The sequence below is a fragment of the Schistosoma haematobium genome, chromosome 6 (genome assembly GCF_000699445.3).
Source record: "Schistosoma haematobium chromosome 6, whole genome shotgun sequence".
Taxonomy (NCBI): Eukaryota; Metazoa; Platyhelminthes; class Trematoda; order Strigeidida; family Schistosomatidae; genus Schistosoma; species Schistosoma haematobium.
Genome location: NC_067201.1, coordinates 15,744,282 through 15,756,821, shown reverse-complemented (window position 1 = coordinate 15,756,821; position 12,540 = coordinate 15,744,282). Strand labels below are relative to the sequence as shown.

Genomic DNA, 12,540 nt, shown 5'->3' with positions numbered 1-12,540 from the left:
CAAGATATAATGTCTGAGACATTCTAATAAACAGAAATTGAAATAAGTAACATTTCGTAACTTAGTGAAATCCTTTTCTTCAGAATAAATAAATAACTAAATAACATTATTTGTTTACTCTGAGAGAATGGACTACACCAAGTCACGAAATTCCAATTTATACATATTGTTATTGCGGTTCCATGGTATCTGGTGACCAATAATAGGTTCATATGCCATTTGTTCCCTTAGGATGCTGGAGCTCATGTACACCATAGGTTTGGAATCAGGGTGATCTAACCCCCCCCCTAGATTGATCCTCCATATCCATCAACCCGGTTAAGGTGCCGGACATTCGCTTTTTGTCCTCTCAATTTTGTAAACAACAGTGATGCCGCAGTGGTGTGTGCTACTTATATCGACATAAGTAGTATATGACGTTAGTCAAGGACAGAATGTCCGGCAGCAGAGAGACAAGATGATCGAACAGTAAAAAATGAAAACCGAATACAATTTGTATGAAAATGCAAGAACAATGTATTCTGAGTCATTTTAAGACAAATGATGGACATCTTGCAAATTAAGCATTTACTTTATGATTGTTAGATTTTAATAACAAGTCCTGTAATTTTCTGTCAAATACATTCTGTTGTCCCCACTCGTGTTCTGTGCACTACATTACGACAAGGCAGTGAGTAAGACTTCCCTGGCAGTGGTTGTATAGGTGTGGCCATGCGAGAAAATTTGGAGGCTTTTTGATAGACAAATTAAATTTCCACCTTCATTTAACGGTATACTTTTTGATTTCTGATTCTAATAGATTATGAAAACTTGACTGATGAACTAATAAATTTTGCTCTCAAAAGAAAAATTTCTAGTGAAGGGGTTGTGGAGATTATTAAGTTCTTGATTGAGATCATGAACCGACTGATGTTAGACCACCTTTGGAAACCTGGAAGCACTGGACGGCCGTTTCGTCCTATTGTGGGACTCCTCAGCAGTGCGCATCCACGATCCCGCTCACGGGATTCGAACCCAGGGCCTTCGGTCTCGCGCCCGAACTCATGAACAGATCTCCCAATTGCGCTCAACAGTTTTAATATACAATCACTGTTTCCGTTTTAAAACCTCAGCTAAAATAACAGACTGTTTACTAAGACAAGTTTTTTTATCCTTTCAAAATTGAGATATATACAAAAATCATAAATGTTATAAAAGGGAAGGACGTAAGAAACTACAACTGAAGCAGTCGGCTGACGATTTGTACATATAAAAAAGTATAATTTTTGCAAAGTTTTGTAGAAAAAAATCTTGAAAAATAGCATCCGTTTTTTCCTATGTATGTTTACAAATTAATGATTATAGAATGATAGTTATTGTATGTAAACATCATCTATATAACATATGTATTAAAATTAAACAGATCAATAGACCATTGAATGGACGCAGTATACAACCACTTGCATAGACATCTAAAATAGCCGGATTCGCATAAGGATTACGTCCATCATCCCATGACATTGGACATACATCAAATTGATATTCATCTTCTGTTAATTCTAATAATAAAGATGCACCTTCTTCTGGTAAAGATGATTCAGCTGTTTGAATTTTAGAACAGCGATTACCACGACCACGTGACATTAGGTATGTTCGAAAACTTAAACGTTTATAAATCCAACAACGAAAATTATTGCTTACCTAAAAATACAAATTTAACAGAAAGAAAAAGAAAAGAAAACGATATATATTTCGTGTTAAGAATAGTCAGCAATAATAATGGTAGAATAGAAAAGGATTGAATGATCCAAGATTTTGTTGAAATCGATAGTTACAATCAAATAAACATCTATACAACAGTGTTTGAACTAATTATTTCCGCTAAGGTTATCCGTTCTATTCTCAAAGTTTAATTAATGTATTGTATCCAGTCGTTGTTTCATTCATTATACACGTAATTACTTAATAAGAAAGTTTAATTTCAGGCCCCAACTTGCAACTAATCTGTCGGACTGCGCTACATTGACATGTTCATAGCATAAAATTATGAATAACTCTAAACAATTAAAATACAATCCTTTATGAAAATAACACTTCGATATGCAATATTATTCTGACAAATGGATGGAAAATGAAAATGCTGGATAAATCGCACGGCTAGAACACTGAAAACGTGGAGCATAACCCTAACTAAAACCTATCTATCTGGAAGTTAAAAGTGTAACTTCTGACCAGGCTAATTATTATTTTCGCTTTATTGTGAAATTACAAAATATTGTAATAAACATTTTTAAGGGAGAATTTAAAATTTCACCTCACTGAACAAGCAAGTGGATATCAGGACTCAGTAGATAAGTGGATAATGTGATGGCGTTTAAAGCGAATGGTACTGGGCTCGAGTCCCAGACTGCACATTACATCGGTTGTCTTCTTTCTTGTTCTAATCGGGGCTTAAACGCAAGAGAATTCTACATGGACTATCAAGCGGTGTAATATTGTGCCATTGGATCCCTGGTATCAGTGTTACTGTCTTAAGCATAGTGGATCAAAGTCATATCATGTCTTTTCTCAGTACCTTTTGTAATGCAAGGATCAATGGAATATCTACAAGTTACGGATCTGAAAACCAAAATTCAAATCAGCCCATTAAATGTGAAATTTTGTGATTTCTGCACCATTTTGGTTATCAACTATAAATAAAGCGCTAGAGTTTAAAGGTATTAAACTTACTGGATCTTCTTTATCATAAGTAACTAAAAACGACTTAGTGTCTTCCATCCAATAACCGACACATGTAATATAATTATCAACAACGTTATATTCAGATATCGGTTGACCTGAAAAATCCAATCGCCAACATTTTTGTACATCAAGCTGTAATGTTTTCGGATCATTTAAACAAGCTTCAATATTAGACTCCCAATAATTGTAACAAAGGACCTTAAGGTAAAAGACAAATATAAAATCAGACTGAATGAATTTCGAATCAATAATAAATGAATCAATCTTTCCTACCTTTAATCATCAAGCAGTTTTCATTATTCAATAAGAAAATGTCAATATTCTACAATATATGGATGACTTAATTAGGCAATTACTGAAATTTTATTGACCAATAGAATAATTATACTCTCAAGTATATTTATTGGTTAATGTCTTTATAAATCCTCCATTCTTGAAGATTTATAGTGTCATTTTCAAAAGTCTCACAATTACAAACCAGCTTAGTATCCGTAATTGTGTACATACTGTAGCGCTTAACTGTTGAGTCATGTTTATGTATTTAACGATAAAGGCAGTGGTCATTTTAATCAGTACAGTACCTGGGAATTTATTTCTAATTTACTGTGTGACAATACTTTTTTGTTGAGATTCATTAATTATGTACTCCTGTGTAAGGAAATTTCGCAGGTTTTGTGAGCTAAACTCATTCTAAAATACATCAGTTGTTTGAAGAAGTCAGTTTTAAGTGCCTGTTAATGATTCGGATATATCGATATACTCCACGATAAATTTACAAAACATCTTTTAATAAAGTTAAATAAACATAAGAGCTGTTAAAACATGGCTGTTAGGTATATTTCCTCATATTTACGTAAGAAAAGTGTATTCTGATAGATCTTCCACTCAAATATATGTTGTAAATAAACGATTTAGGGTTTTTAAGGATTTTGTTAGTATATACCAGCTCTTCGCCCACTTCACTCTCTCCACCTTCTCTGTACTGTTAATTTAGCTTGTTTGTGGAGAATGTTGAAACTCATAGATCACATTACAAAGAAAACCATAAAAAAATACTAGGAAGCATTGAACAGCTGTTTTGTCCTAGTATGGGACTTCTAAGAGGTGCGCAATATTGCAAACTGATTGAGGTTAAACAAGTACACCATTTGATTTTGCTTCAGTGATCCGAAAGTCAAGCGCTCAGCGTGGGAATCGAAGCCTTTGGGTTGGATCCTTTATAGGTTCATGGTAGTCCCTTTTTAGGATGAAGTGACTATCCAGTGTTACTTGGCTTCCAATAGTTGTCTAACTAAAGTTGTTCGGTTATATTAACCGTAAAAAATGTATATGTTTACACTTCACAATGAAGAAAATAGATACTTATAATTCATTTGTTCGAACTCATTGCATATACGTAAATATAGTGAAGTTAAGCTTATGAAAATTAATTATGTAAATATTTTCTGGCTAAATGTGGTAATTCTTGGATTATTAGATAAATGTTTCGTTTTGATACCAGTCTTAATAATAAACTTTCACGAAAAAGGTATTCTGGTGAAATTGTAATCGAAAAATGCAATCACACCTGATGATTTACCAAAGCTTTTCGCGACTGGATGCTTTAGGAAAAAATATTTCTGCCATTTATATAAAACGGATAGTTGTAAATATTTTTGCTAAATGCTAGATTGTTGAAATAATAAATCTTACTTGAACCCATGGTCTAGGAGTCATTCCACCAGGTATTTTGGTTATATACTTTTCTTGTTGTTGACCACGTTGAATGAATTTAAATTTTCCTTGTATAGGACAATTAATTGGTGTTGGTGGATCTTGAACAAAATATTCATATGTCCATTCTATATAATTTAATGTAAATGAACTCCAATGACATGCTTCACGATATAAACGTTGCATATAACTTGCACCCATCGAATGACGCTCACGATGTAATAATGGAAACGGACGACCCATACGAAAACGTATTATATTATGGTGTCTTGGCATAAAATCCATACACATAAAATCTGTTTCACTTCAAAAACAAAAAAATTGTTTTTTAATGGTTAAAGTCCGGTTTATTTCACTAATTGTTCTACACATTTCATGGGAATAAACATTGGATGGGCTTACAAAAGCAACTGATATAACTACATATCATGCATATTAATTGGAATAATAATTTATAGGTAGGATCCGTCGCATATTGATCTCATTAGGAATACTACTGAGAATGATGGAGGGCTGAAAAGTTTTTTCGTCATAGTATGGGACTCTTTAGCATTGCACTAAGGACAGAACCCTAAATATCACTAGTGAATTACTTCAAGATATCCCTAGATTTCTAGTAGGAAATCGAAATCGAATAATTTCAAATATCAATGACATTGGATGGTCGTCGCGCTATGTCGAAAATCATTTAAAGACGGAATTATACAGACGGGCATCTACGTAGTGGTGATAATGGTTAAGGACTCGCCATGGAAAGTGGTGCTAGGTCCGATCCCTAACGGCGTCAACAGAGTGTGCAGCTCAGGAGTTCCATATTTTCACGAAATAGATGTCCAGTGCTCACTAGTTTTGAGTAGTGCGCCAGACGGGACAAATAAGTAATGAATACAAACTACAAACTAAACCAGTCTTCACAAAACCCCTTCAATTAAAATTAAAATTATTTATCCGAGAGCAACTACTGGCCTGTATATTTTTCTTAAAATCAAAGACAAATTTATGGTGCAAAAGACTGAATTCCGAAATCTTGTAATACACTTACCGTGAGTTTATATTTGATTTACAAAAGAAATTTTTAATACACAGGTGGGCAAATCTTATAAAAGGTTATATTAATTTAGATACCATGTCAGGTAGGTAACACAAAAATGTTCTAAAAATTTTTATGACAAAACTGATCTCCGTCAATTGTTAGTGAAATCAACATCCTCTTATTAAAATAACTATCAATTTATCAGTGAGATTATTGTAACTGTGCATAGTTTCTCACAACTGTGAATAGGAGTCATTTCTCTCGTTTTTATTACACAATACTAACTCTGGATTTCGGTCTATTACGTCCGACGTGAATTTTGAATTGTTATTATTATTATATATGGAAACACTTGTCCAAAAACGAAAGCTAAGATTTTATATTCAGACATTTTACGAAGTAAGAAACGTATCTTCTGTCAACGGTAAGTGAAGTTCAGCGGACGTCGCATATTTACAGAACTCATTAAGGATTCGTAGGTTTGTACGACCATTAGTTCACTATGAAGATTATGCTTAGCTGTCTTAATATCAAAAGAAAAAAGAATAATCGCGAAACCAAATTGTAGTCCGAAAGCATTGGATTTTTAAAAAGATATTGCGAAGTTCACTAATAATGACTGAAATCAGGCGACTACATCCTTTTTCAGAATTCATTGAGACCATTTTAGTACCCAATAAAGAAAAACGAACATGTTTTAAAATGTTTGGCACAAAATCACATGTTTTCTTGAAGAGAAATACACTCAAATGTTGAAGGTAAATTAAGTGATGAAGGTGAGTGAAGTAAGGTTTTGTAACCAAGTATAATAAGTTTATTTAATTATTTGTGGAATGTTTTGTCAGATTTTATCGTGAAAATGGATTATAACGTTAGAGTAACTAATCCTGACAGTATATAACAATGTTTTAAGCCAACTTGTCAACTAGAAAAAGGTAGCCATAATTTTCTTTTTAAAGATCTAGTTCAGAAAACTATCCCAATGCCGTTTCTTAATCAAAACTACTAGGATCAACACTTTTAGTTTTTATGGAAAATCCATTTCCAACACCCGCGTCGTAATATTATCAAGAAGTCAACCGCGGTTGTTGGGCAACAAAGAATTAAAATTGAATTTATATTCTAAAATCATGAACTGATCAATGTTAGCACACCATTGGAAACCTGAGAGCACTAAACAGCTGTTTCACCATAGTATGTGATTCCTCAACAGTGAGGATCCAAGACCCTGAATGTGAGAGTCCAACACGAGACCATAGGTCTTGCACGTGGAAACCTAACCTCTAAACCGGCGAGCCGGCATTCGATGGTGTTAATGTCTAGAGTTTTGCTTCGAAACGATAATATATATCAACTAACGAGCTTATGATATCTCTTAGCGAGATACTAATTAGCATTTCTGATGAGGTTAGGTAGTCTGTTTCAAGGTTGTAAACGTTCCGATGATTCCTATCAGCAAGCAAGAATCTTAAGTTTTTTACCAATTAAGTTCGAACATATAAAACGTGAGTTAACATCAACCAGTGATAAAAGCAACAATGGATACATTTTTGAAAAACTCAAATGATTGTATAATAAAAACTCACCATTTACCAAGAGTGATAACGGTCATTAAATAACGAGACTCTTGTTGTTGTCGGCAAACAAAATAAATATGGTCGTATAAAAAGTTTGCTTGCTTTCGTTTCATATATATGTGTGTAGCATTGATATCAACCTGTGGTAAGAATAAAAGATTTGGAATAATTTACACTAAATTTCAAGTCCAATTTCCCGCAAACGGATACTTTTACGCTTATCACATTGTCTGTACATGAAATAAGATTACTTTAACTCACATAAGGACATATGTCTAGAGGAAGTTTGCTGAGACGAAAAAAATACCAAACATTGCTTTATTGACTGAATAAAGTCATTAGATCAACATGAACTTCAATACGACGGAACATGATCTATATTATCGAAGAGGAGGTAGGTTGTTGACTAAAGCCCTCAGCTTTCAACTTCCGATTCAGATGCTCAAACCCCATTCCCACTGGCTTATATACACGGACAGTATAACAAGCCCCTAAACAAACACTAGAGCTAAAAAACTGGTAAATAAACCTTTAGCTGCTCTATCAGTTACAATAAATTTTAAGACCACCTGGTTTTTGATGTTTGAAAAAAATTATTTCCAAATTCTACTACTCTTTATTGATAGATATGTGGGACTTGTGGTCTTGAAGGTGAAGGTAACACCTGTAGTTTTATTTGTTAACATTATCAACCTCATTCATCTAACAATGTGGTACAAACTACCCACTTAGTTCACCAGATCTAAATCAATATGTGCATATGTATACTTGAATATCCATTAATTTTATAACGTAATATGCTTATTGTGACCTAAATTTACACACAAAATAAATGTCAGACCTAAATGAGGATCAGTGATGACTAATGTTTTAAGATCCTTCGGTACACATAGACACTATTATCTCTTTCGATCTTAAACCGAATAGTTCAAACTGTTAAATATAGATAGGTCGTTTTGTAAGACTCAATAAAATCTATGACGTGTAAAGTCTTCTGGACCTACGTTCAAACAAATTATTGATTATTATGGGATGAAATCGCTAACTCACTTCGGCTAAACAAACATTGAAAACTTGGGAGCACACGATGGCTTTTTCATCACATATTTTGGACTATTCAGCAGAAAACGTCCATGAACACAAGCAAGAACATACTCGGGACTCCTAGGGATCGCTAAGAGCGCGTCAACTTTAAGTTACTCAGTTGGTATCCAATGTTCCACATCTCCAGATTAGTTCAGTTGGGGATATTTTATGATAACCATTTAAACATATTGGAAATATGGTTGAAATAATTCGATCTAATTTTCTCAATGCTGATAATGCAATGAGAACATGATTATTATGAAAACGATTACTTGTAATATATTCCTTGTGTAAAATAAATGTGATTGTACAGCTTTAACAATCGATATCGTTGAAAACAAAATTAAATCATCTTTATTTATTTCTTTCAATGAGTGAGTGGATCTATTTCACCATTTAAAACGAAATTAATAAAAATCTGTTAAAATCCCATTTGCCACAAATGTCTTCTTAGAATAAGCACACAACATAGCAATGTTTAACTCAGTATTAAATCGGCAAATTTTTATACACTATTTTTAAAAATCTACCAATATAATTAATCTTACAGAAGTCTGATATTCACTGGGGTAAAACCAATGACCACTAAAATTAGTCGGTAGTTTACATCCCGGTTGCAGTTCACTTAGTTGGCTTGTAGGATCAAATGCAGGTCGCAGTTCTAGTCTGATAGGAGCATTATTGTAATTATATAAAACTTTACAGTCTGAGTTAGTTGACATACCTGAAAAGAAGGCAAATTAAATTAGTTTGCTCAAAAGACATGTGGTTTGAGATACAATTGTTTTTAACGAAAATATTATGGTAAAACTCATACTCAAGCATGTTCTTTTAAGCGAATAGTCTCATATAAGATAATCTGAAGTTAAATACTTATTTTCTGTAAACTTAAGCATTTCAGTTTTTTGGAACGTTGACGGTGTCATATTCACCATATATATTCATGACGCAGACGATTTGATGTGTTAACGGTTTTGTGCAAAGTAGGACGAAGGGACCTTTCAGTGGTAATATTAAATAAACGCAGTAAACTGCCAACGTTATTTGCGCACTAATTTTACTAGAACAATATGGTTAATGTATTTTGGTCGGTTACCTGCTCACAAAACAAAGTAAACGTACCATTTAAATGTAGCAACAATATACCACTGTATTTATGAACCAATAAACCAAAGCTATTTTCTATATTAAACCGACCATTCGTCGGTAAGTCATTCAGATTTAGTTCAGATTCAGTGAAGTGGTTACATTCAAAGTAACTACTAAGATACGAGTTGACCGACACCAGCTTGAAACAAAATGAATTTCAGAATTGACAACCCGGGTTATTGACATTGTAATAACCGACAGCTGAAGCCATTGTGATACAAATAGTACTCTTGTATTAGGAATACATTTTATCTCAATCTAAAGCCCATAAATGAGTTATATCAGGTATCCTTAACCTTCTAAGACAGTGTCTGTTTTACCTATAAAGCTACCACTAGAACGATTCTACTTGTAACTAACCATTTAATATATATCAAATCTTAAAATTATCTTAAAATTATAAATAAAGTCTCGGTATACTGTTTTGTATATACCCATTTTTAATTAACTAAGTCATAGCATCAATCTTTTATAGCCTTGGTTCAGTTAGCACATTGATTGAAGCCTAACAATCACTCAATATTATGAGTAACTGACAAATACTTTTGATAGAGCATTAAACGCTAGACTGAAGTTGGTCAAACTAGCAAGGATTTTATCTTGCAGTAGTTATAGTAACCCAATGTTCGCATAGTGGAAGGTTGGAAACAGTGTGGGAAAGCGAATCGCAACCCAAATTCATTGTATATTTCTATCTACAATTGTCAGTGCTAAGGTCTTCTAATGATGAAAAGGATTCGAATAGACTTGAATGGCTAAACAACACCTGTCAAAGTCGAAGGCGCAAAACGTTACTCTTAATCTGTAAAAAAGAAATTTTGAAAGTCTACTCTAATTTTGAGTTCCACCACCAACTTACCCCAATAATATATATCTTGAGGATTTTGTTGATCAATACGTGTAGTTAAACACCGGTATCGGAATCTCAGCTGGTTAGTATCATAAGCAATTGCAGCCCAAATAGTTCCACTTTTATCTGTCCAGCGTCCGTAACATCGCCAAATATTTGCTTTTCCAAAAACTATATTGGGATCTTCAAGGATCGACTGATCTTGAAAGTTTGGGCAGTAACCAAACGTCTGTTCTAAGATGGAATTATCTCTAAGCGGAGACCCTTGTCTTTGACATGCTTTTATTAAACTAAAAGGACTACTGCATAATCCAGTACTTCCAACAATTCGATAGTCAAAGGCGAAAACGCCCTCAATAATGCTTTTACAATTAAAATCCGAGTAATCCTCACGAGAACGAACGAAGCCCGTCTCTAATTCCGATGTAGCAAGTGATCCACATATAGTAGATTCATTTGATCCGAATTCAGGTCTTTGACATTGACCTGAAATCGAAACCATATATTTTTGTTGAAAAACACATACTTCGTCTATACTGTATAACATTTGGACTTCTGAATATGAAATCGTAGCAAAAAAAGCAATCTTTCGTCCTGAATGGTGTAAAATTATTTTGACGAATAACTTACATGTTTTTATAAACAACAACGATATCCTCTACAGCATCTGAATTTGTATTTTCAGACACTATCATATGACATGATCCCCATAAACTTTCTAAAGTTTGTATAAGTTGTGATTTCAGGATTTGAATAGTTGTTTCCTTCCCATTTTCAATAGAAAACAGAGTTTTCACATATTTCGCAGGAATTTCACAGGTGCCCTCAGTTTCATAATTTACAAATACTTAAGTATAAAGCTGATCATATCTCACACTTACATACTAACAGTGTAACAGCTAGATAATATGACCTCATAGCTTCCTGTTACCAGACGTTTGAAGACTGCGCTATTTACTGACAGTATATAGTTAGTGTACAAACGATTTTCCAACATCCAATATCTTTAGGATAACTTATTATAAACCAGGTGATTTAGTTAGACTCCCAAATTCATCATAGCGATGGAATCAAAGCTTTTATAGCACACACTTGTGACGCGATGGCTCATCAGGATTTATGGTACCATTAGGATTGCTCCACAGGATTGAGCTTCGCCGCTCTGTTTGTTTAAAAGTCTGCATAATATCTGCTTCCCTCAAAATCAAATTTTAACTAACATCTTGTAATTGCGATTGTTTGTTAACGGCCTTCTAGCCACTTGACTGTTCAAAGCCTAGTAAATCTAAATCATTTAGGGAGTTGACACATTTAATAAGTATACATATTTATCTAAAACTATTGATGTCTCCGAATTCAGATGGCACAACACTTTCAGGGTGCCGACTGTAAGTACAGAATCCAAGAGTTCGAAAGCAGGGATTTAGATAAGGCTTCAAATCTGTGATTATTACCCATCTACTGTGTCAATATTACTTTATCAGATAGTGAGTACGATCCATCTGTGTTTGTTTCAAGCGGTCTTAGATTGTTGAGCTTATGCATTTCTTTATATACTGATTCCACGCGCACTGCTTTGCGCCAGTAAAGTATTGCTAGGACCTATCCTACAACTTATATTTCACAATTGTTGTGAAGAACTCATTTACTCGACCTGGATTCCACGTTGCCGTCATCTGTGATGCATAGTGTGACAAATTCACAAATCTCACAGACGTTGCGCACGATAACCTAAATAAGTCAGATTGTAATTGGGTATGGACGTACATGAAATATGACTGCTAGGGATTTTCTATGCAAAATAATCATTCTGTTGTTATGTCTGCGGAAAACTTAGTCAGCAACCTAAGAAAAGCAATTCTGAATGGGTCTTCGACAACAATAGTATTCACGCAAAACGCATCGACATTTGTGAGGCTACGCTAAAACTTGACTATTCTGTGACATCTTTTGTGTTGGATTCTTTCAGCATATTTGTGTTCTCCATCACTGGCTCCCTAGACATTTCTGTGAACCCACGAATCAACACACCCTAAAACTTGGAAATTCAATCACGGTTTCTAATGATTCTCTCATACCTCAGGCATTTAAAGACAGCTCTGACCTCCTACCCAGTTTGCAGGACAAAATGGGCAAGATGCTCTGGTATGAGTTGAACGGGAATTTCAAACGTCCTTATACTAACGGTGGCATGTTTAGCCTTGGGGAAAGACTCTGTAGTGTGGCTTGGAGTCGCGGTTGACTATGATCACCACTACAGGCAGACCACGTGCAACCTAACCGTCAAGATCCTCCTTAAGTCAAATATCAGAAGGCAGTTGATCGCTGTAGTCGAGGTGTATTTCTTGGCGAACTCGTGGTATCAAAAGAATACAGATATCGTGCCAGGTTTCAAGTGTGGTTACTGAGAG

General features: G+C 34.3%; 1 protein-coding gene across 2 annotated transcripts; it reads right to left on the bottom strand.

Moving 5' to 3' along the window:
- Positions 1-972: 972 nt before the first annotated feature.
- Positions 973-11,047, bottom strand: MS3_00008616 (uncharacterized protein; the record flags this gene model as incomplete). 2 transcript variants are annotated; one of them, XM_012937826.3, is made up of 9 exons in its annotated part: positions 973-1,680; positions 2,710-2,919; positions 4,414-4,738; positions 7,054-7,184; positions 8,679-8,854; positions 10,139-10,615; positions 10,656-10,723; positions 10,760-10,976; positions 11,011-11,047. In XM_012937826.3, the coding sequence occupies 9 exons, from the start codon at positions 11,045-11,047 to the stop codon at positions 1,369-1,371; spliced, it is 1,953 nt and encodes a 650-aa protein (XP_012793280.2). In that variant the 3' UTR covers positions 973-1,368. The 2 variants fall into 2 exon arrangements, with proteins under 2 accessions (XP_012793280.2, XP_051065582.1); XM_051216947.1 differs by lacking the exons at positions 10,139-10,615; positions 10,656-10,723; positions 10,760-10,976; positions 11,011-11,047 and having other exon boundaries at positions 7,054-9,445.
- Positions 11,048-12,540: the final 1,493 nt, after the last annotated feature.